We start from the raw sequence: 26,553 nt of genomic DNA, 5'->3' as shown, positions 1-26,553 counted from the left end.
TTCCTGGGTTTTATTAAAGGCCCGGGGCTTTCTGCAGGGAGTTTACAATCTGTCCTGGGTGTACCTTGCTTCTCACCCAATGACTGCTGGAGATCAGCAAGCCGGCAGGAATAAGCAGATAAAAATGTTGGATACACTCTGGCTATTTTAGTTGTAATTGCATAAATAATAAAAACACATTGTTACTGTTTCACCTAGCACATATTCTTTTACTATAATAAAATATCTGTTGTTTTGTTGTATCATTGTGACCAATGATGGTGGCAGTATCATGCTGGACAATATTATCAGGGACAAGGGACCTTCACTTTCCAACAGGATAGCAAGTTTCAACATTAAACCGGAGATTCAATGGATTAGTTCAGTTCAAAGCAATTTAATAAAGTACAGACCTAAATTCTATCGAGAATCCCTGACAAAACTTGAACAATACTCTTCAGTCGGAATGAGCAATAGCTATTTCGAGAACAGAAAAAAAAAATCAATTAATGGATGTACAAAGTTAGTGAAGTGATACCTCCACAGCTGTAATGAAAAGTGGTTCCACAATATACTGCATTATATTTGCAACAATTTTTCAAGTGCCTATTGGTAAAGTAAAATATATATTTTTACTACATTCAATTTATACACTACTTTATTTTGGTTAATCACACACAAGCCAATTAAAGCCCTGACATGTATGGTTGTATAATGACAAAATGTGAAAAGTTCTATGGATGTGAAATTTTATCCACAGTAGTTTTACAACTATTGATAGATTATAGTCATCAAAAATCCTCCTAGTTATTGTGCAGTATACCTTTAATATCATAAAAAAATTGTTAGACCCTCCCATGCCATTAATAGCACAACATAGTTTAAGATATAGCATAATCTTTAAATAAGAGACTGACAAAGTGATGGCAAGGTGATACAGCGTTGATCTGTGACTCAATCTTGCGTTGCATCATCCTCAACGGTGACTCACATTACACTCATTTAGCAAAGTCACATTGCGATATTATATAACACTATCTGCAGAGTTGCTTTTAGTAGAGACGTTTGAGGCAGAAGTAGGGCAAGAAAGATTTTTTTATATATTCATCATCATCTCATGAGTTTTTCCATACCTCCCCACCCCCACACATATATTTAATTTCTGGCACAGGAAGCTAAATATTACAGCTAGAGACTCATATTAGCTTAGAGCCAGCTGTCTGCTCAGCAAAAATGCTCTCTGAGTTACTGCAGCATAATCTACGGATCGTCCGATACAGGGAGAAGGGAGAAAAGCAGGGATGACACAGATAAAGACGGTGGCACAGTTGCGGTATGGGACAGGCAGCGGTGCAGCATCCATGCAGAAATGCAGCTGGCTTTACCTGCAGAGGAGACATGACATTCCGTGCCCTCTAAAGCTGGCTACAGAACGCTGCTCCCCTCGCAGCTGCTGCAGATGCCCCTCGCAAGCTAACACCAGCACAGCAAAGAGAAGACAAGCAGAAAATCCCATAGGTTTGACAGGAGGTGTCCCTAGTTCAGGCAAGTGGAGACACTGCCAGAAGACACTAAGAGGCAGTGAGAGCGGGAATCGGAAAGAGAGTCAGAGCGGAGGTGTAGAGCAAAGCTCACGCAGACAAAGACAGTGAACTCAGCAATTACCAAAAGCCCACAGAAGAAGATGTCACTACAAAGTCTCTACTTTTAATACATATCCATAGCAGTTTGGGAACATGGCATCTCCTGTCGATCAAGTCATTTTGATTGAGATGACCCATTTTTAGGTGGATCAAATTCTACAATCAAAGAACTTTTATTTGAAAAGCTCTTAGATTTACAGATATCCAACCCATGACAATACATAATTTAAGTTCATGTATAAATAATCAAATTTGATAATTATATCATATCATATCAGATCAGATCAGACATCGATATTACAAGACTATTGAAATGATTTTTTTTTTGTTTTGACAATATATTAAAAGCTGTAAAAACAAATAGCTTTTTGCTTTACATTTTCTAGTCCATATGGTTTTGTATGAAATTTCAGCCTCTCATCTTGATCAGGACTGTTTGCAAAAGAGGCATTTCATCTCAATGGGATATTCCTGGTTAAAAGAAAATAAGTTCAAGGAAACCTTTTTTAGAGTTGGTTGATGATAGATGAGCTGAACTTTTGGATTGATCTTCCTTTTGCAAAAAGAACCCCAGATCATTTTTTACTGAATATTAAACTTCAGAAAATAGGGACAGGCAACTGTCATATGAATAGCCAAAAGATAAATAGTGATCAAATAGTAACTTTTTTGATGGCAAAAAGAAAAAAGTCCGTCCAGTTCTGGTTACTGGATGATGTCCCACCACTGTCAAGCAAATGCCACTATTAGTATTTTATTTACCAGAAAAGCTCAGTTCGTCACCTGACCAGGCATTCCTCAAAGCATAATAAACATGTCAAAAACCATTTCTAATTCAATAATGGTGCCTCATACTCAAAGAAGGCAGTGAAGTAATATGTTGCCTGTAGTGACACATTCCCCTACATAAAAAATAAAAAGATAAAAATTCTGATAAAAAACATAAATTCTAGTTAAAAGAGAATACAGTGAAACTCCTGGGGGAACAAAATTTGTTTTCTCAAAGGGACAAAGACTCCTGGATATCATTGTTGGTGAGTGGGTTTGGCCGAACCCAATCACAATATTATTGAAAACCATTTCAATTGATAAATGCTATGTGAATTTAATTTTGTATCAGAAGATTTGCTTTTATTTCACAGAAAAAAAACATTAAATAAAAATAAAGAAAATGTTTTTTAATTTTATTTTAAATCTATACTTTTTATTGCAAAAGAAATATTTTTAATACATGTATTTTCTTGATTTCTCAAAAAGGCGGTTTTGGGCTTTGTTTGGCAAGGGGGAATGGAGATTTCTGCAGAGACAAACATACAAGAAACACACGCACACACACACACCTCTCCTCTCGGATCTGTGGTGTCAAGAAGCGAGTGCTGTCATCTTCATGGCTGCTTTGCAGGCTGCTCTGCTGACTGCTTTGCTGACTGCTGCAAAGTGTAGAAAAATAACAAGATGTGATGTCATGTAAAAAATACAGCTGCTGTACCTCAGAAATAACACTGCATGAAAATGAAAACCAAAATAAACTGAATCTGGAGTGTGTATTTGACAAAGTTTAAAGTTGAATCTTCACCGTTTTAACTTGGTTGAGTTTAGCTGGGTTTACTTTGCTATTATTCACCATGATGTGTCAAACATCATGTCATCTGTCAACATTTCTTACTAATTGTCTGTCATATACAGGCACTGACAGTAACGCTATTTATAGCAACGCTCAGGTTTTGCTCCTGTCCATGCACATATTCAGTGATGACACTAGATGGAGCTATATGACACTGTCATGCAAAAGTTAAAACTTTTTGGTGATAAGCAAGATAGGTTACATAGAAGATACATAAATAAAAACTATTAAAAGAGTATGCATTTATACAGAACTGTTATGCATACTCAGCTTTATCTGTGCCCAGGACAAGATAGGCCCCCTAAATACTACAAGGATTTATACAACAGCATGTTATTTGTCTCTACATAACTACACATTTACAGCTCTCCTCTACTTCCTGTATTGTCCACAGTTGGGTTCTGCTCCGATGTGCACAGAAACATTTACAGGTAGGAATCATTTACTGCTATTACTGTACAGCACAATATACATAAGTTGCAGTTTTGAAACCACAAATATTTTATCATTTTAATGGTTTAAAGTCCCTTTAATAAAATGTCAAAATCAGTGTGAGCTGAGATTCCTCTGAGTGTACAAGCAGAGTTGATTAGCTTCCATCCATCCATTGGTTGCCGACATGTTTCTCGTGTTTACAAGACATGAGATTTGTACTTTTGAAGGCCAGGGCAGAGAAATTAAGATGCAGTGTCTATTAATGTTACGGAACATTAATAGAACGTTACGTTCTTTTGAACGTAAAGTTAACGTGCTTGCAGACTAGAGTAGGATGTCAGTCCAGCAGCAGGAGTAAACAACCGATGCCACACGTCAATTACGGTGCTAATATGAGCTGGTTTATTAGCACCGTAACCGACGGTGCTAATAAACCATCAATCTCCGTTTCATCAGTGTTACTTGATGAAAAGGAGAATGGCAAGAAGAGCTCGTACTTTGCTTAATAAGTTCATGGAGCAGCATGTATAAGATTATGATTGACAGCACTAAGACCCTCCTCCTCCTGGCTTTGCTCAATCGTTTCTGACCTGAAGCAAGACATTTCTCTAGATGACAATGGGAGCACTGAGAGGAGGCAGAAAAGACTGATTATCTGTCTTACTCGATACTACCATGACATAGTCACAGTTTAATCAAATATGTAAAAATATATTTCTTTAAAGTTACATACTGTTCCTTTAATACATTAGTTCTGTAATTTTTAGTATTTTTAACTGAAGGCTACAGCTATTACCACCAGAAAATTTGTTTTGACAGTCATTAAGCTTTAACTAAATAACTCAGTAACTAACTTTTAGAAACTGTTTACTCCACTTGCTTTATTTATGCACAGTATTCTGAATTTGCATAAAATAGTAATAAAAACATCTTCACTACATAGCTTTATATCAACTTCATTTCTGAATGAAATTCACGAAGAAGAAGAATAATCTGTGTAAAGTAAAATATTTATTCAAAGGGTGCAAAATATAAATGTCAAATACCTACATAGTTCTTTACTACAAGTGTGTGCACTGATGACATTGTGGAACTGCTGATAACATAATACAAGATAAACATCACTAATGGAAGAAAAATGTAGTTTGTCGGCTGGTCAGGGAATGACTTGAGATTTCCCCGGATAAGCGGAAGATAAGAATAAATTCAACATGTTAAACAATGTTTTCTTCTCAGCTCAAAGAAAGACCAACATAAGCAATTATTTAAATTTAGGTTTTACAGCTACTTCATGCCTGATCACTATCATATAGCACTTATTACAACTGCAGGAAGCAGGCCCAGATCTGGGACGACCACTTGCATTGTGTCATTGACTTTACAGAAGTCCTTCATAACAAACATGCATGTTGGCAAACTGGCATCATTATCTTCCTCCTGTTGCTTTGAGATGGTTGGAAATTCCTAAAACTGAATCCCAGAAACATGTCCAAACTAATGCTTTTTTTCTGGCTTTGTGGGAGTTTGTAAGTCAGAAACATTTGACTGCTTGGATATGACAGAAGAGCACAAAGCAGAGTGAAAACTACTACATCGCTAACTTAAAATAACTATGGTCTTGTCAGGCTCTATAACTGTAGAATCCACTATGTCTGCAGGCTTTCACTGCACTCAGATGAGCAATCCTTTAAACCTACAGGGCACAAATTATCTGCACCGTGCAGGGAGCACTATGTTTAATTTATGGAAGTAAATGGTGCAATACTGAGAAAAAAAGATAAATAACACTGAGTTCTACATGGAGAATGTGTTACTTAGATTGGCATTTGTATAAGAAAAAAAAAGAAAGAAGACAATGCTAATATGTTTTGCACCATTCACAAAATCTCCAGGGTTGAGTTAACTAAAAGGTCTGTCATGTCTGTTTATTAACAAGACTATTACACCACAGGTTTAACGTGTGAACAATCATAAGGGAATTCAATTATTTTACCACTAGGGTACTGCAGATTTTCCTGGAGTTATGAATCAAGCACTTCAACATTTTCAATTATTAATGTGTCCTCAGTGCGCTTTCCTACACATTAAGCTCTCTTCAATGTTTCTTACACATTAAAGAGAGAAATTGTAAATTTCAGTTACAATTTGAAATTTTTCTGGGTTGTTTCATGAACTCCTGGATGAGGTAGGTCCCCCAAATCAAGCACTTCAACATTTACAATTATTAATGTGTCCTCAGTGTGCTTTCGTACACATTAATATCTCTTTACAATTTAATCTCCACAATGTACCAACTTTAAATACCTTCTAAAAACCTGTGCAGCTGTCTGAAGTTCGACACCCTTCCTCGGTTCTTTTGCTGTATGTCTTTCTACTGTTCTCTTATTGTCCCTTTCATGTTGGATTACTGTCGAATAAAGACCACGAGCGCCAAAAAAATGGCCAAAACAGAATGGCTAATGAATCAACATTTGCATTATTTTGGGCTGTGTTAGGAAATCGGAATACCTGTAGAAAACCCAAACAGATGAGCCTGCACAGGCAAGATTCACAGCGGAGATCTTGCTGTAAAGAAACAATCCTACTAAGCCGAAGACACAATTCAATGTGTAAATGTAAACACTGAAGGAAGGAGAGAGATTTCTGTCTGGACATACAGGCGCTATTTTGAGTAAGAAGCAGACTTTTTTTTTTCAGCAGTGATTATACTACGAAACTCTTCCATGGAGGCTATTTTTGTCTGACTTTAACTGAGGTAGTGTGGTCTGTAGTACTTTTGAAATTTTTCTGGGTTGTTTCATGAACTCCTGGATGAGGGAGGTCCCCCAAAACAACTCTTAGGGTAATTATTATTAGCCAGACACTGTCCCTGGTTTTTGTTGCTTGTTAATTATGGCTCTCACTTTGGTCAAAGGTTTTGAAATGGCTTTCTAATCATTTCCACATTTATGGATACTGATGACTTTCCTGTATTCTTTGTATCAGAGTATAATCTTTTGCTTCTTTAGATATTTTAACCAACTTAATGTTGTCAGACATGTTCTGTTTAAGTGATTTATTGGTTTTGTAGTTCAACCAGTAATGAGGCTTAGGTATCGATAGTGAAATTGAACTCAACTATCCAATAAAACATGGTTAATTCATGTGCTTTTTGTCTTCATAGGGTCAGTTTAATTTGGGGAGCTTTTTCCCCCTATCGAATGACATTGACATTTAAAAACTAGCTTTTGTTTTTTATTTAGTCATCTTTGTCTATTTTCTTGTTGCAGCACTGTTTATCTCTCTGTGTGTAATAAATAAATATCTAAAACGTTTTGATGATATTTGAACTATGTAGATGAGTACTTCAGTTCATAACAATGTCTAAAGTAATTGTCAGATACAGATATAAATACACCGTGAAGTCATCTATTTAAATTTAGGACATCTGATCTTACAAGTTTCCTTTGTCCAGATGCAACAGAGGAATTAAATGGAGTACACTGATAGGATTTAAAGATTTCATAAAATATAGCAAAGAATATCAAAGATGTCATCAATATACTAAAAGACTAGATATACTGGAACGTTTTGTATGACATTTACCATATTGCATGATGTCATTAAAGACATTTACATTCAATGTAAAAATGAAGGATCATTATAACTTTTACCATTTAAAACACTTTCAGAGGGGACATTCAAGTGATATGACCTTTACTCAAAAGACACCATTACTAATCTCAGATTAGAGTAAATCATGGAGCCTTCAACCATAAAGGAAGGAACCTATTGATTTTGTTAATCTTTCTACAGTGTTGTCAGACCAACCTTTTTTGTCTCAAGCAATTGAATCACTAGTATCTCCTTGACCCTCCTATTTCAACAAACATTATCTGCTGTGTGAAACATTACAAGGGCCGTAATCTGTTGAAAGGGTTAACCTAAGCCCAAAGGTCTACATTCAGGCGACTCTGGACTCCATAAAGACCTTTGCAATTAACAGGTTTATTATGAATGTGATCTGAACTTACACTGTGACCATTGACAAATGGGATTCATGAGTATTTATCTATGAAATATATATACAAGGTAGCTAGAAATCTCTGCACCTGAGAGATGTAGACTTTCTCTTCTGACAGGAAACCGCAGAGCAGAAGACCACAAAGGTAAATGTGTAGTAACAAGCGAACTCAAGCGTACACCAGCTTAGAACTTTCAGACTTTAATACATTGATTATACCACTTGAACTGATTGATCAATGTTCCCATGGCAGCCAAACATCTCTCTTTATTATAGTAATATTTTACATTAGCAGAGGTTGAGTGTAAAAACAAAATAAAGGTGTTAGGATAGATGAAGGGAGAAGAGGGAATGTGAAGAAGAGAGTGGGCCCATACCAACCTGCTTTCACTGCCTTGCTCCTTCTTCTCTCTGACCTTCAGCCACCTTCTCAATAGAAAGCGCCTGCGTCGTGGAGACGCACTGGGGGTGGAACATCTTGACCAGGAAGATGGGGCATCTTCATCACTGGACGGTGTGATCTCTATGGAAGGCAACTGGAGGTATTCCTTGGAGCTGGATCGGGATCTGGCTGTGAGCTGAATGTTGGTTAGCTGTGTTCTTGTGTTCTCCCTCTCGCTTGGCACATTCCTCATGCGTCGCATCTTGAAGCGCTTGCGTCGAAGAGTTGGGGTTGAAGAGCTGGATCGCACAGAACCATCTGATACTGCATTGTTCCCTCCATCTGAATAAGCTGGTGCATCTTTTGGGACACTCACCTGGAGTGAAGGAGGTCTCAGAGTGTCACCCATTGCTCCAGGTCTGACAAAATCCAAGCAGTCCCAAAGTTCTTTTAAGAGACCTGGATTCTCTAGTTCTGTAGCTAGAGAACTTGAAGTTTTAGTTTGAAGTTATAGTTTAGTCCTTAAAAGCTCAAGCGCAAGCGAGTTTTTTCGAAATCCTCACATAGTGTTTTATATTCTTAAGTCCATTTTGAGAGCTATTCAGCGGTTATAAAACAGGTCCAAATATGTTAGACCAGACAAAGTTCTCTTCGTGCTCCTTAGCTCCTGAATATGCATCAGTTTGGCGTCTGGCTGACAGTCTGTGAAGAACAGCGCTGTTGCAATAAACTCATTCACTCAGGCTGGGAAGAAGAGGGCTAGATTAGATAACAAAAGGGGCTTCTGTTCTGAGAGCAGCAGATGAAACATGCATAAGGCCTGTCAGAGAGTGTAACACAACTCCTTTGCTGGTCCTCCCCAGAGACTGACAGGCCAAGTTACAAACACTGGCTATGCTACTAACCAAGAAGCTGGAATAGGTACCTTGCTTTTTATGTTAAAGGCAAAGGCACCAGATGTCAGCCCTTGAATATTGATGCTGTGGTTTGGATTTGGATATTGTTCTCACTTGGTTCTTATTCTGGCATCCCTGAGGCAGAAAAAGACACAGTTGGTCTCACTTGTGCTTGTTCTGGTGGTTGAGGTCCGTCCTGGGCTTCAGCTCATTGCTGCTTCCACCAAGTTACCGCCTACGGGCTAGAGGGAGGTGATGGGGCTGCAAGGTACAGGTAAGGCTCAGGGTGATAGAGTTAAACAGCCTCTCACACACATCCCATACACAAACTGCCACACAGACAAAACATTATGTACAGAAACACACACAGACACAAGCAGAAACCAAGATAACAGGCCACAGTAAACAAGCCAATCTTCAAAACATGCACTGCACATCCACCACCATGCACCAGCCTAAGTTTATCCATTCTTCTAACACCCTTAATTCCTATTAGAAATTTCCTAAGATAGTGTTAAGTCTATACAAGACCTTTAAGCTTTCTGTCAGGATGTACAAACAAACTAGGGATACCTGCTAACACATACGGACTACTGTGCACCTTAGATATACGGCAGGTTGTAACTGGTTTATGTGATAATGGAAAATTGATGAAAACCAATACACTCTTCCAGTCCTATCAGCAAGCCGACTGCATTTGTTAAGAGAGGCAGAGATGGTTTATGGTTTTTGAATCAGGTTTTACTTTGGCTTAGTTTACCTTTGTCTGTCTAAGTTGTCAAATACTACCAATAGATAATTTACTATTTAAGAATTCGCTTTGCTTTAAAGACTCCTTAAATTACTACACAGAATAAAAATGGTTCATTGCCATTCTTTGGCAAATCTTAAGAAACAGAACATGATTCAAATTAACTGACATTTTTTTCCCCAATAATTCATTGTTGTTTCACATGCAAAAACTTTAAATTACTGAAATTTAGAAACTATATCAATCAAAAATATTGTTGTTGCTTGTACAATAATTGTAAAAAGAAAAGAATGACAATGACTCCTGTTTCAGTAATAACTCTATTTGTGCATAAATTTCAAACCCATTCTTGTGTATGTGCTGCTTTATGCAGAGCTGGGTTGTACTGAGGGTGCCATCCCATCTTAAAGGCAGCAGAGCGCTTTGAAAATACCTGTGTGAGACTAATCAGTACAACCTATGTCTGCAAAACCTGAAATTTATGTATTCATACAGTTCAAAAAATTTTATGTTAGAATTTATTTTTGTCACAAATTTCAGAAAAGAACACAGAATAAAATTTCTCAAACATTTATTTCAAATCATTTAGATTAATTTGGCTGGTACATGATAAAACTCCAAAATTCACTGTCTCAGAAAATTACAATATTGTGAAGATGTTAATCTTCACAAAATTGTGACGATTTTGTGAAGATTACTCTACTCATTTATAGAAAATGAGTAAAAGGAAAAGGTTTGGTTACAACAAGGTGCCCTGTCAACAGGTATAACTGCAGCCATGACAGAAGTGCCATGCAACATCCTATCAATAATTTGGAGGAACTTTACAAGGATGGGACTAAGGCTGGAGTCCGTGCATCAAGAGCTACTACACGTAGATCCTGCACATGGTCAACCAACTTCTTCTATCAACTCACTCAACCAGAGACAATGTCTTTCCTGGGCTAAGGACAAGAAAAACTGACCTTCACTGCATGTCTTTTCCCTCTCTCATTCTCTACTTTCCTGTATAACAACTCTCACAACTAATAAAACCAAATGAAAAAAGGGAAAAAAAAAGAAAGACTCTAGCTAAAATATCAGTGATGGACAATACCTCCTTCAGTGATGGACTGCGAGATGGAGGGGCATCGATTGATTCCTCAGCTTCTCGTTAAAGGTTCGACATGAGAAGCAATGTTGTTCCTTCTCCATTCAATACCTATGTAACTTGTGTGGTGAAGCAACGATGACTTGTGCTCATTCTGCTAAGCAACCAGCAAAATTTGTGCATGTGAAATTTTAAGCTTGTTCAATAAGGGCTATTGACAAAAGAAAGTTATAAAATGTGTTGCTGATGTTGTTGCTGTTGTATCCTGTGTGTTGGGTTTCACTCTGGATAGTGGAAACTTTGGCCTGTCACTGTTGTTTGTAGCTCCCAATATGTTGAGCCCATTTGCCAGGTGCATGGTCTTGTACCACAGTCATCAGAGTGTAGCATGAATGCCCCCTGAGGAGAAGCAAGCCAGAGTAACGCTGGTTTAAAAGCCAAAGGCAATAGCTGCAGTCTGGGAACACTTTGAATTAAAACTGAGTGAACTGCGGTGAATCAAGTAATCTGTGCAGTCCATATGTTGAATTTACTCTAAAGAAATAGCAATAAACACAGCAATACAACAAACCCGTGTCTGCACGTAAACCTTAAATATCCGATGCAGGTTTCCCCATCTTTGGGAAAAAGAAATCTATAAACAATCACCTGTTTGTTTTAATGATAGTCCACAGGGTGTTTAATCAAAAAAACAAATAATAAAAAGGCCATTGCAAAATGGTGAACACTTAGACAGATTAGCTTCCTTAAGCGCTATAGAGATGCTGCAAACATTTGACACCCATCACACAGTTCACACTTTTATTTCCCACAAAAGTACTCATTGGTAGTATTGCCCATTTTCCTAATTTTAACCTAATGATTAATATATTTTGAAGGGCAAGTCTCTATACAGTGACTTCATAATCTATTTTATTTGCTTTTAATTTGTTTATTTATTTTGAATATTTAAAATGTCTTCCAGTTCCAGTGTTAAATTTTCTTTAGAAATTTGTTTATTGATGTTAGAAAGGGTGTACTTGCACTATTATGCCATTATCATTATATTGGTTTAATATGGTCTTAAAATGACAATGTTATTGTTTGTCACAATAACTTCTTATCCAACAAAATTTGTTAGCATGAGAAATTAGTATCCTCATACACTATAACTCTGGCAGGAATGGCTTGACAAAACAACTTAGAGCTTAGAGGACGATGTTTGTGGTGTGGGAATAAAAAGTGCCAGAAAGCACAGGTGGACCATTGTGGTGGACTATCAGAAAGGCTGCAAGCTCCACATCTAAAAAAAAAAACTACTGTGTGCCGAAAAAGGTTTTACTGCGACATCTCGCCAAAGATAAATGAATGCACACGAGAAAACTGCATGGCTCTCACCGAGGTGCACTTCAAAAGGCGAGTGGAGAGCCGCTTTCTCTTTTTTATTTATTTACTCTCTCATCCTTATGAGTACTCTGGTGCAAAGATTCCAAAATAGCAGATTTTACATTAGTCTGGGTTCTGTATAACAGATGATGATTTATCCTTTAAAAAAATGAACTTCCAAAGAACCGAAACTATGCAGATATTATTGAAAATGCACCATGTAAATTATTTATTTGTCAAGATACAAAATAGACAGGAAGAAGTAACGCTAGTAATAAAGAAGGTATTTGTAATAAAACTTTAAGTGTAAAGTTTTATTACATTTGTGAGTAAATACAGTAATATAAGAACATATAGGCATATTCAAAAAATTATAATATTGATGAGAATTTTATGTATGTCAGTAACTCAGCTTACAAATAAAACATTGTAGAAACTACACAAACACTGATGTTTTAAAGCTTTCATGAATATTTCTTGCTTAGAATTAAAGAAAAGGCAACATTTAAGATTCAAATATTACATTAAAGCAGTAAAAATCATTCTTAATCCAGGAATGTGGCTCTATCAAAAATAAGTTTAATACCTGTGTAAAGGTTTTTATTTTGAAACTACACATCTAATCTGACAAACAGTCCCCATAGAAACCCATATTCTAATTTAATAAATATGACTGTATTTTTTCAAAGGAAAAATATATAGATCTAAATACTACACTCGCGGTTTACGAAAGTAAAAATGACAGGCTAAGAAAGGCAAAAAAGGGGAAAGCATAAGGTTTACATCACAATTGTTAGCAGTTGTTTTCATACTGCAGATGTGTGTTATACCCTCACTAACACATATCTACTATTTCTATGGTCTAGGTTAGAAAGATATACAACTTTAAGTAAGTCATATTCCAGCATCACTTATTCAAACATTTATACTGTGGCATGCATAAAATTATCTATATCTATGGCAGGATGCCTCCAATTCTTTTGGAACATATCAAAAAATTCAGTGGCATAAATATCATAATTTCAAGATTACACACATTACATATTCTACACATATCATCACAGTCTCAAATTTCAGGTAACTGCTATGCCAACTTTGCAGCAATGCTCTAATAATATTACCATATACAAATGCTGTCTGCGCAGATGAAGTTTCACTTAACTAGGCTAGCTGAATGATAGAAGTTGCATGGCAGAGCAAGGCACGGGAGTACTTCCTATTTTCTGATTATTTTGGCAAATAGCCGCCACCAGGTATGGCCACTCAAACACTATGAGACAATGTTTGGGCTGAAAGAATTAATGTTCAATGCTTTTAGTCCAAAATGGTCAAGTAGATAAAACAAATTCAGTTTTTTTTCCTTACAAATAATAATAATTATTATTATTTTATATGATTTTATATGATCTGTTGTATTAAAAGATCATATGCTGTTGAAGGTCAAACAGCAAAATGCTAAAGGAGGAACTGGTGTCATTAAATACCAGTTGTCATTCTATACAGTGTGAAGTCTGGCCTCGTTGCACACAGACACAAAGACTTGGAGTGTGGAACATCATGGATTAATCATGAAAAGACAACGTTTCCTGTTACAGTTTGACACGTTTCAAAATTAGCACATCGGGTCAAGCTCTGTCATTGCTGGGCTTAGTCCAAGAGCAGCGTGAGGAGTTGTGTTTTTTTTAGCAGAAGGGCAAGACTGTGACTTTGTTAAAAGAGTATCGTTTCTAGTAACAGCTTATCCTACTCACAGCTCATTACTGCCTCTAGTGTATTTATTAGATTAGTGAATAGACAAAATTGCAATGACACACTCCCGGTGAGAAAACGAGAGCCACCATTTTTTGTATGGTAAAACAACTTGCTGGTGACAGAAATTTTGCAGTTTAATACAGTTATTATTACTCTGCCAAATTGTCCTGTCAGTTGTTGGGAGGTTTAACATGATTCCAAGTCATGATCATAAACAACATGATGCTTGGATCAGAAACATCAACAGAGTTTGTCTTGAAGATCTATATGCGTTTTGCATTGCACACTTTATCTCAGTTACATGCTGCATCTGCCATTTTATAATAATCTCACATGCACACTTCTTTGATCCAACTTTGGCATAAACATTTCACAAGTACGCATTATTTATAAATGACCCTTTCAGTCTTGGCACACTCAGTAGAGATCAAGCATCACTTGTGTCAGTTTTATTACAGCTTTAAGGCCTAAAAACACAGTAGCTGGATGATTGATGTGTAATTTACAGTTAAATATCTAGAACAAAAGTTTTGCCCAACCAGAGTTTCTTTTACCTGTGCAATGTTAGTATTTTACCAAAAAACAACTATATGTTAGCGATATACTATATTGTCAACATATCGATACCACTGATATGTGGTATTGATATAGGATGGTCAATATGTTGATACACCTGCATACTCCAATGATTTAAAAATAAAAATCAGAGAGGACGCAATAGGAAGGCCCAAAGCATCTGGACATCTTTTGTAGGGTGCACTTTGTCATGCATTCAGTAGAGGAGTCAACAGATGGACCTACCACAGAGGGACTCTGCTGTTACAGCTGAGACAGAGAGCACAGTTTTCCATCTCCTTGTACACAGAACAGAACAACCATGTGATTGCTTGCCTTTCACGCATCATTACTGACAATCAAAGTTCACCCCTATTGTTCCCTGTATCTCTATTCTTAGCACCATGTCCCTGTCAGCAGAATGTCAAAGACTGCGGACAGATTACGGAGGAATGCGGATGCTGATTAACAAACTCTTAGTATAAAAATATGCAGCACAGATTAGTCAAATTAATTCTGAACAAGGAACCCAATAACACAGCATGAAGGACATGGGGGGAAATTCACAATGGATCAAGTGGTTTACCAAGCCTGAATAACAGACACATGTTTATGTCATTAGGTATCATTTTTGCTGTCTGTCCATATTATAATTCTGAGCATCAACTGTTCAAACAACTGAAAAAAAGAATGCTAAGGCAAAATACTGATTGACAATAAGGTTATATTATACAATAATAGATTCCATTGATTTGACATTGATCTCTTAATCACTGCCATTTTATTATTTGTCACACTAGTATATTTTAATATACTAGCATAAAATTGTGTAACAATAGATCCAATGAAGCTCACGAGACAAAACAATACACAGAACTGAGTTCACAAGAATTAGACATGGTGAGATATCTGCAACATTTTCTGGGAAAACTATCAATCTATAATTAGTGTAAAATAATCCAGTTCGGGTTGGACTATAAATTTGTCCATGTAATTAAAATGCAAAAAAAGCATTATTAATAACTGGGAGAAAAACTTTAATCTGGCTACCCATACAAAAAGTCCAATTACTTAGGTCACTAATATCAGTTGGTTATAGTAATGTATTACAGCGATGCCTATATTTTTTGTTTTTTGTTTTACTGAAGTTTGTCTTCCTTATTAAACATCCATGTCTCCATTATAAACTGTAATACCAACCAACATCCCATACAATGCTGAAATCCCTTATAAGCCTGAGTCTGACTGAAAGAAAGGGAGTGTGAAAGTAACACTTAGAAAAAAAAAACAAAGTGGCACTACACCCTGACAAAAATAAAAAATGTTTCATACATACATTCAAAATAAAACATATACATTTTTAATGTGCTAATCAGCATAAATCCAACCAGTTTTCCAGTACAGCAGTAAGAATTACTGTAAAATGGAAAAAAGGAAAAAGAGGAGCACTGCATACTATTTTATTCCACAAATTAAACTTTATAATGCTTTATAAATTACCTTCATGAATTTAAATTCAGAGGCAGGATTATTGTTTTGTTTTAAGCTATTGAATATTCACACAAAAGTTGTACTAATACGTACTAGGATGGAAAAGCGTGCTGAATGAATCCTTTGAGGCCTTCTCATCAGTGACTAACATTTATTTTATTTCAACTGACTGAACCACAATCCATACAATGCAGGCATGTACATTACAAAAGTAACTAATTCTCTTTGATGAAAAATGTGTTTAATCCCTGTTTTCTTTAGAGACTAGCAGAAGTGATCAAAACCCAGGCTTTCATCTCTTATTCAGAAACACTGAGTCCTAAAAATAGCTTTGTTTCACTCTAGAAACCGGCGCAGCTCCATGGCGTACTATAAAGTGTCAAGAAAAAGCGATCACAAAAGGGTTCAGAGGCAAGAGACAAATGTAGACAAATTCATGCCACCAACATCAAAGAGTGTGGTTTATTTAAAAAGAATCATTATGTTAGCTATTTAGTGATAATGAGAGAGCCGGCAAAAATCAGCCACACCACTGCAGAATAAAACATCAAGTCACAGCTACAGTTCTTTGGGATTTCCAAGCAGCAAATCAAAACATCATGGAAATTCATCTGAGCATGTACATCTAAGAAGTGCAGAACTTTGGGAGTTTTTTCTCTTTGACAGACTTCTTCTGCTTAACAATAATGATAATAATAATAATAATAATAATAATAATAATAATAATAATAATAATAATAATAATAATAATAATAATAATAATAATAATAATAATAATAATAACTAGAAAATTCCTGAAAAAATCTAACAGGGCCTGCCAAAGTGGGTCCGTTGGTTTGGACCCAGCGTTCTGATGCTGAAAATTAGCATTAATGCTAAGCTTAGCTAAATTGCAGTCAATAGCCTGTGGAGAGTCACAGGCATGTTGACTAACATGGACTTACGCCATTCAGTATGTTAAAATTAGTGTATAAGCTAAAATTAGCCAAAATGCTAAGATAAGCCTAAATGCTGCTAGTGGCATTTGGGGTATCAATAGAATGCTGTCTTACATTAACGTCCTACTTTCAGTGTGCTAAAGATGGCTAATAAATAAGAAAAATAGATAAAAGCTTATTTTAGGAAAATGCTAATCCATTAGCCTTTACCCAACCACATTGTGCTAATGTTAATGCACTGCCTGGCTGACACTATAATAAACTGGTCTTTCTGCATGGAGTTTGCATGTTCTCCCTGTGCATGCATGGTTTCTCTCCAGGTACTCCGGCTTCCTCCCACAGTCTAAAAAACATGACTGTGAGGGATCCAGTTAATTGGTCTCCCTAAATTCTCCCTAGGTGTGAGTGTGTGTGTGCATGGTTGTTTGTTCTGTGTGTTTCTGTGTTGCCCTGCAACAGACTGGCTATCTGTCCTGGGTATACCCTGCCTCTCGCCCGGAAAGTTAGCTGGAGACCCTTCTAAGGGACAAGGGTGTACAGAAAATGGATGGATGGAAGGATAATTAGCAACACTATATGCAACCTATGGTTTAATTTTTTTATATATATAAAAAAGTGAAAATTATACTGTGCACTGTGACCATTTTTCTTATTATTCATCTTACTGATGTGACATACTAACAATCAACTGACAATTTTTGCAACCAGCAAAAACTAACAGTATGGTTTGGAGTTTCACAATTTTTCCCCAACTGATTTTATGATATCAATAATTGATATCATAGAATCTGTGATGTGCATTTAATCACCTATTCAAATGTGATTAAATGCAAGTACTTTATACTACTGCACCATTTCATGTAACAGCTTTGCTGAAGTGTCCAGTTTGATTTGGGAGCTTTATGTTTAAGATCAGTTTTTGTGTTTCTAGGGCTCTAAATTTAATCTCTAAATTTTTGTTGTTACCATAGATACCATAAAAAACTGTGCAAGTTTAGGTCCATATAGCCTTTCCTAAGAATACCTTTGAATTCAGTTCTGTTGAATTACTGAAGGACATCTTAACATTCTATTACATAATGCTACTGGGTAATTCATAAGTAAATTATCCATTCATTTACAAATGTGACATTAATTATTTCCTTTCACATTTAGTCTATAAACCACAAAATGATTTTTTACACTCAAAAAACCCAGGAGTCTTTGGGCATAGAATGGGAATCCCACTGCACAGATGAATATTAGACCTTAAAGCAGCCGTCTCATTTAAAAAAAAAAAAAAAACAGTTAAGGGGGTTCAAATGTTCAACAATGACCTGGCCTGGGTTCAGTTCCTAACCTTTGGTCTTTTGTTCCATGTCTTCCCCCACTTCTCTCTCTGCCTCTTTCCTGTTAGACTACTACAGATAAAGGTCACTAATTCCACAAAAAAAAAATTACAAAAATTTATTAATTAATTAAAAAGGCAGAAAAGAAAGACCAGGAGTTAAATCTGACTTATTTTCAACCAGAGGTAAGAAGACATCCCAAGAATCATAATGAGCTACCAACTAAATCAGAGCCTAAACTTAACAATCAACTAATACAAATCTACACAGGGTTATTGATTAGAAACAGAATTAATAAACCTATTCGACCAACACAGAATATTCAATCTATAATCTACTGACAAGCATCAAATGGGTCTGAAATAATGAGAGAATGTTCAAACGATTTTTGAAAAGAATACTTTTAGATAAAAATACCATGAAAATACCTCCGCTTTTCTGATTGCTATCTTGTCCAAAGAATGAGATAGACAAAGGGTTTAAGTTTCTCTGTCTTTCACATGTGCTTTAATCCAGTTCCAAATAACCTATTCCCATCTCCTCCACAAGGAAACATCAGCTCTGATCTTGCAGGTTTTATTTAGTCTTGGAGGGTAGCAGCCCAGTATCTTTTCTTTCTCTCTCCTAAAAGGTTTCAGCTATTGTCTCCATGACTGCCCTGGGTCATCTCTAAGGAGGGTGAACAGACAGCAGCTGTCAAGGATGTCTGGGTGGAATGGCTGTTTGGGATCCAAGTCTGGACCCAGTTTTAGTATCATAGCTGACAAATGAAACATCATTTGCCCGAATGTGCACATGAGGTTCCCCAGTTGACACACAATAATGTAATTTAGAAGATAGAGGTGGGCCATCATGGCCTACAAGGCCTTCTCTGCTGACCTAAACACTAATCAGAAACCATAACTGTTCTTTCTCTTCTCCTCTATTCCTATCTTCCTCTTCTCCTTTTAAAGTTAAAAGGCCCACCTTTCTCCCTGTTCTTTCCTTTCCCCCTGTCTTTTCCCTCTGTCTCCGTTACATTTGAAATAACCCAAAGCAATATATGTGCATATACACACACATATACACATGTAATAATAAATCATTGGGGCCTGCCCATAGCAATGCATGGCAGGCACCTATTGTTCTACACCTAATAGAACGTCTCTTTATTATTATTCTTAACTTTTTCTTCCGTCACCGTGAATGCGGCTCATACTGCTGCGAGCCCACCCACAAAAGTGGTATCAAAACGTGCAGCTCGATCCCGGGAGGGGAGCTACTTTTGGTGGGATTTGGAGTTACCATGGCGACGTAAAAAGCAAAAAACGACCCCAAGATCACTAACGAGCTCACCAGGTGCAACTCTCGTCGTCAAGGGGACGTGGCAACCACTAAATCCTGAAAATACTCTATTTTTGAGGATTTTCTGTGTCGTCATAACTTCATATAGAAACGCCATTCAAACTTCATTTTGTAGATACCTCCGTGATCTCTTTTAAAGTGAAGACAGCACATCAATATGAATTATGGTTTGTCCACAACTTCTTTCTAAGTGACCCAAAGTTTTTGATTTTTGGAAAAATCACAGTGTGAATGCTGCTCCGCTAGAGTGAGAGTCAGAGCGACATTTTGACCCCAAATCATTTTTTAACTCGCCCTCACGCTCACAAATGTTGCATGCTTCAATATGCTCCCCAGGCAATAAAATGATTCGGGATTATCTGTCTCCCTCAGGTTAGGGAACTGCACAGCAAGGCAGTTCATTAGCATTAGCCCTTTAGCTTAAATAAGCTATTACCTATTCTACTTACTTATTAGCCATGTTTACTATACTGAATGGAGTAAGTAAATTACAGAGAACATTCTAATGATACCCCACATGCTAGTGAGAGCATTCACGCTAACATTAGCATTTTTGCTCATTTTACCTTAACATTATTTGAGTGACGAGACTGAAATGGAAGCTTAGGAGTTATGATTAGATTATCATTGGAACAATTTATATACATGATGAAACCACAAGAAGATCACTTCCTCCATCTGAATATCCTTCCTGTTTGTCCTAATCCTTTTACTAGAATATCCTACCTGTTAAAAAATATTTTAAGTACAGGGGCGTTTGTAAGAATAAAACAGTATCAGACAGAGGAAACAAGTTTTTCACTGAAATGATAGGATATGATTCATGTACACTAATATTACACCGCTATCACACAGCTTCAGTCTCACATATTATTGCTACCAACATCTATTTAGCAAGGTTTAGTAATAAAAAGTGTTTTTAAACTAAAATATTTTAAAGGATATGGCTGGAAAAACCCACAAAACACCGTATTTTGTCCTGATTAACCGCCAAATAATAACTTGTTTACAGTAACAATGGGAAGCTGCCTGCCTCACCTCCAATCTGTTCTCTGGTTTCTGATCGCTCCTCAGCCACGAAACACGTCACACACACAGCTGGTGACAACAAACACTGTGCATTATGTACGTGAGCTAAATTATGGAAAATCAGTTCATATATGAAATAATTTTTAACCATTCTATTGGCGGCGTACAGGCAGGAGGAGCATGCTGTCATAGAATGGCAGCCAGTGAGAAGTTGATCATTCCCAGGTTAGGCTCACCTGCTGCTGCCTCGCCTGCTGCTGCCTCACCTGCTGCTGCCTCGCCTGCTGCTGCCTCGCCTGCTGCTGTCTCACCTGCTGCTGCCTCACCTGCTGCTGCCTCACCTGCTGCGTTTCTGAGCATTTGAATGGGCAAATGCAAAAATTTAGCAATTTTGATGAAAAAAATTATCAAAATTGGTTAAGCTAAATAAAAAATAAATACAGTACAAACCACAGGGTAAAAATATCTATCTAAATTATTTTTTCCATTATATTTCTCCGTTATGACAGGTGAGGCTCTGCATCACTTGCTTCCAGTGACCGCACCTCACTGGTAACTATGGCAACCAGTGGCAGTTCTTTCTGTAGTCTGGTTGGTTCTTCTGTAGTCTGTTGATAAAAAATCCATCAGACAAGCCCGCTCTGAGTACTAAACAAAACTGTGATGTCACAGTGTGACATTACAGTTTAACTCCAAAGGCAGAATTCTGACATCACCAGCCATTATATAAGCTCCTCACATCATCAACTTTCATCACAGCCGTTTAGCAGCCTTGTTAATACGCTTCTCTTGAGAATTGATTTAGCTTAGAACCTGAACAAGCAAAGCTTACAATGGAGACCAACCAACATAGAATCGAGGAGGTTGCATCCGACAACTTTGTCAAAAAGGAATTGCAGCCACCAATGACACCCAGGCGGAAGAAGAAGAAGGTGTCGTTTGCAGTTTGGTTGGAGCAGCAAGAGCTGAAGATCTCTGCTGAAAACATCCAACAGCAGGACGCTTCACCTCTGACTGACAATGGATCGATAACCAAACCTCTGGAGGCAATCGATCAGAAAGGGGACAGTGAGTCCAAGGAGAAGAACCTGGTACCATCTAAAACCTGGTCGGAGGAACACGTCCCCGCTGACCAAGAGGTTTCTGCAGAAAACACTGAGAAGCAGAACGAATCCCTGGTCAGTGGAGAAGAGTCCACCGCTGGAGGGCAGGAGAGAGTCGAGGTAGCAGAGAAAGAACAGCTCTCCAAGTCAAAGGAACAGCTACCAACTACGAGACGTTTCAAGAAGAAAATACCATTCCACATCTGGTTGGAGAAACACGCTCCTGTTGAGCTTAGGATTTCATCTGAAAGCACTGAAGACGTTTCACTGGTTGCCAAACAGGAACCAACATCTGTACTGCAGGAGACAACAGAAAAGGAGCAGCCCCTTCAGTCCGGCACTGAAACTGTTGAAAAGCTGCACACTTCTCTGCCTGAAGAGGATTGTGACCAGAAAGATTCCTTAAAGAAGGAGATCTGCACAGAGGAACCTGAGATTTCTGTAACGCAACCGGTCACTGAAAAGAACGACATCTCCAAACCGCAGAGGAAACTGGATCAGAAAGGAGAAAAACAATCCAAGACTAAGCGCATCAAAAAGACACCACTGCTGTGGAAATCTTTTCCTGAGCCTGATGCCTGCGTAGATCTATCATTTTTTTCTGAAAACAGTGACATTAATAACGGACCTCTGCCGGAAAACCAAAGTCTTCAAGCAGGTTTTCCCAGCAGCGGAAAGAAGATGTTTTGGAAAATGCTGCCCAAGTCAGAACCTCGCGTAGATATACAATTTTTTACCGAGAATATTGAAGCCCAAAGTGTTTCAATGCCAACGCAAGATCATAATGTGACAGCTTCCTTGAAAAAGGAAAGCTTTTCCAAGAACACCATCTTCAAACCGCTGGGCACACCGGAGCAAAAAGAGCAAAAAGAGCAGAGAAGTCCATCTCCTGGAAAGACAACAAATCAGTGTACGTGTGTTGCTAAATTTAAGAAAACTGAACTGGAATACATGGAGGTACAGAAGTACTTATTCAAGCAGCTTGATGAGATGTTCCATGTGAATCAGAAACTGAATGCAAAACTTAAACAGCACAAGGATCTGATCAGGAAAGGACTCTCAGAGAAACGACAAAGAAAGAATTCAATGGTTTCTGTTGAAACTCAGACTGATTTTCAAGAAACCCCAAAGCCGAAAACAGTCCAGTACTCATCTGCTTCAACTCAAACAGAGATGGATACACTGGAAACCAGTTACCAGGTAAAACCAGTCCATCAAACGAGTTCAACACAAACGGAGATGGATACACTGGAAACCAGTTATCAGCTAAAACCAGTCCATCAAACGAGTTCAACACAAACGGAGATGGATACACTGGGAACCAGTTACCAGGTAAAACCAGTCCATCAAACGACTTCAACACAAACGGAGATGGATACACTGGAAACCAGTTACCAGGTAAAGCCAGTCCATCAAACGAGTTCAACACAAACGGAGATGGATACACTGGGAACCAGTTTTCAGGTAAAACCAGTCCATCAAACGAGTTCAACACAAACGGAGATGGATACACTGGAAACCAGTTACCAGGTAAAACCAGTCCATCAAACGACTTCAACACAAACGGAGATGGATACACTGGAAACCAGTTTTCAGGTAAAACCAGTCCATCAAACGAGTTCAACACAAACGGAGATGGATACACTGCAAACCAGTTTTCAGGTAAAACCAGTCCATCAAACGAGTTCAACACAAACGGAGATGGGTACACTGGAAACCAGTTATCAGCTAAAACCAGTCCGTCAAACGAGTTCAACACAAACGGAGATGGATACACTGGAAACCAGTTACCAGGTAAAACCAGTCCATCAAACGACTTCAACACAAACGGAGATGGATACACTGGAAACCAGATGTCCAGTCAAACCAGTTTATCAATCAATTTCCACCCAAACTGAGCTGATTTTGTTGGTAAGAAAACAGCCCTCTGAAACGGAGCTGAATGGGCGTCAGGATCAGGAGAAGCTATTCAAGAGATCAACAGGTAAGAACAGGAGAAAATCAGGAAAGAAAGCTGCCTCTGTACTGGAGACTCTTCGCAATGAAAAGGTTTCTGGAGCAAACAGTGACCAGCAAAACATTTCAGTACCAGAGATAGTTGGGGATGAGATTCAGACAAAAGAAACAGTGATCAGTAAACCACAGCAGATCACTGAAGAAACTGTTTCTGAACCCCAACATAATGGAGACCAGGAAGATCAGAAAAAGCCATCGAAGACATCCAGACGTAAGATCAAGAGAAAGGCAGCATTAAAAGCTTCCTCTGAATTTGAAAAGACTCAACCAGTAAGACAAAGTTTCTATAGAAAACAGTGAACATCATGTAGTTTCTACTCTAGAAACAGTTGAGGATCCAACGGCTTCCATTATAAACAAGATTCAGACAAAAGAAGCAGTGATCAGTAAACCACAGCAGATCACTGAAGGAGAAACTGTTTCTGAAACCCAACATAATGGAGACCAGGAAGATCAGAAAAAGACATCAAAGAAATCTAGATGTAAGAAAACGAGAAAGATGGCAGTGAAACCTGAACTGGAAACTGGAAACCTGATAGAGACAGAGCAAAACTTGGTCCAAAACACCAAGACACTAAAAACAGATTTAGAAATTATACCGGAGATCCCCCAGACAGCTTTTGAGGAAATAGAGACAGAATCTTGCAAAGGTTCAGAAGATGTAACGGGTAAAGTTCCTGTAGTTTCCACAGAATCAGAGAGTGGTCTGATGGAAACACCGAGAACATCCCCTCCACAGGTAAACGGTACATTAAAGGAAGAAGTAATCCAAACAGCTCAGGAATCAGAGGCTCAAACAGCTGAAGATCCAGCGGAGCAGATCAATGTCTCTGATGAAGAAGAGATCCCCATGAAAAAGATGTCACTGTGGAAGCGTTTGAAAAAGGTTTTATCTCCAATGTCTCTGCGCAAGTTCAAAAACAGATGTAAAGTCCATCCAGCGTAGACTTCATGTCTCCAGTATGTCAGATTTAAAAGAGCGATGGGGCCAGGTGTGGTTTGGGTGATCAGTGGTAATTTAGAAAGAGCTGCTGTTGTTGTTAATTGGACATTTCAATATTAAAAAGCCAGGACTGCACAGTGGGGAACGTCTCCATGTGTAGCTGTGGGTTCACTCCGGGTGCTCCGGCTTCCCCCACATTCAACAGCATCAGCACTCATGTTCATCCATCCGTAAGAGTTTTATTTCTAATTCTAAACAGAAAATAAGAAAACCTCATTTATTAATTAAAGGGAGATTTGGAAAAAGAAAATGTAAACAACTTGGAACAAAAACAGACTTTTAGAAGTCTAAACTTATACAAATTAGGACAAAATTTGAAAAATATTTATCTTTCTGGTCAAGATATAGATATCTATATCTAAATCTATCTGTCTGTATAGATAGATATATAGATATATCATCTATATAGATGATATATATCATCTATATATATATATATATCATCTATATATATATACATACAGATAGATGTCTGTATAGATAGATATCTCTTTCTCGCTCTCTATAAATATATAAATCTATATATAGATATCTAGATCTATCTAGATTTAGATATAGATAGATTAATATATACATACACATATAGATTATAGATAGATCTATATAGATATAGATATATCTAGATATATAGATATAGTTCTATATAGATATAGATCTATATCTATATATCTAGATCTATATAGATATAGATCTATATCTATATATATATAAAAGTAACGTGCACTGACTTAATCATAATCATATTTACAAATGTAGACCACCTGCATGTTATTGTTTATATAAGGAAATTTTGCGGACAACGCTGGAAGGCAAAAGGATTATTTTTTTACATGCCATCCATAACCCTGCTGCTGCCGTATGAGACTCAGAAATGTAGGTATTATTAATTGGGGCCTGCCCATAGCAATGCATAAGGAGAGCAGTGACTGACTTACAAAGCAAGTCAGTCACTGCTTTGTAAGACAGCACGTCGATATGAATTATGGTTTGTCCACAACTTCTTTCTAAGCGACCCAAAGTTTTTGATTTTTGGAAAAATCACAGTGTGAATGCCGCTCTGCTAGAGTGAGAGTCAGAGTGACATTTTGACCCCAAATCATTTTTTAAGTCACCCTCACGCTCACAAATATTGCATGATTGGTATGAAACTTGGTCATGACATTGATACGCATGCCTGCTCCGGTCAAATGTTTTCAAAAATTATCTAGCGCTTATGGTTTTCGCTCCAGGTGCTTCAGAGCAAAGTCATGCGCCAGGGTATCTGACAGATCTCACTGATTCACTTCCATGTATTTCTGAAAAATTTCAGACCTTGGCACACACCTTTTTTATTTCATCGCTGTTAATACTGTGAGTGAGGTAGAGATATGAATCGCAGGACTATCGGAGACGACAAATAGCCCTCTCATACGCTTCAAACGGTTTTCGAATATGTATTACGGTTCCCGAACAGGAAAGAGTTGTTTGCAATGCTTTTTTAGTCAAACTGGCTGGCTCAAACAGAGAATTGTCTCCCCCTGGATGTCTCACTCACAGCTGGCAGAGACGATTATTTACCATAGCAACGGAACCCAGAGCAGGGAGAGCTGCTTAGGACTACAAATACGCATCACTGTAGTTCTAACTATGTTAAAACAGAGGAGAACTGAGCTGGCGTTTAGAACTACTTGCTGCTATGGGCTGTATATAACTAATTTAACCCTGTCACTGTTACACATGTGATGAGTTTGGCCCTTTGAAATGAAGCTTACTGAAAATTTCATAATAAAAGCCCTTGAAAATTTTTACATCAGGTAATTGCTTTTTTGAGCGTCATATGACTGATT

General features: G+C 37.6%; 1 protein-coding gene across 10 annotated transcripts in view; it reads right to left on the bottom strand.

Annotated features, from left to right (window-relative positions):
• gramd1bb (GRAM domain containing 1Bb) overlaps nucleotides 1–26,553 on the bottom strand; it is a 109,803-nt gene that overhangs the window by 62,787 nt on the left and 20,463 nt on the right. For 5 of the 10 annotated variants that reach the window (XM_044118471.1, XM_044118473.1, XM_044118472.1 and 2 more), the window contains exons 2-3: nucleotides 8,066–9,223; nucleotides 2,963–3,052 (exon numbers count right to left, since the gene is read on the bottom strand). In XM_044118471.1, coding sequence (XP_043974406.1) covers nucleotides 2,963–3,052; nucleotides 8,066–8,475 — 500 coding nt within the window. In that variant the 5' untranslated portion in view covers nucleotides 8,476–9,223. Of the gene's footprint in view, nucleotides 1–1,364; nucleotides 1,383–2,962; nucleotides 3,053–8,065; nucleotides 9,224–26,553 lie in introns of those variants that run through there. The other 5 variants (XM_044118478.1, XM_044118482.1, XM_044118470.1 and 2 more) reach the window with 4 other exon arrangements.

This window comes from Gambusia affinis, linkage group LG06 (assembly GCF_019740435.1).
Source record: "Gambusia affinis linkage group LG06, SWU_Gaff_1.0, whole genome shotgun sequence".
Lineage (NCBI taxonomy): Eukaryota > Metazoa > Chordata > Actinopteri > Cyprinodontiformes > Poeciliidae > Gambusia > Gambusia affinis.
This window is presented reverse-complemented; position numbering and strand designations above follow the sequence as displayed.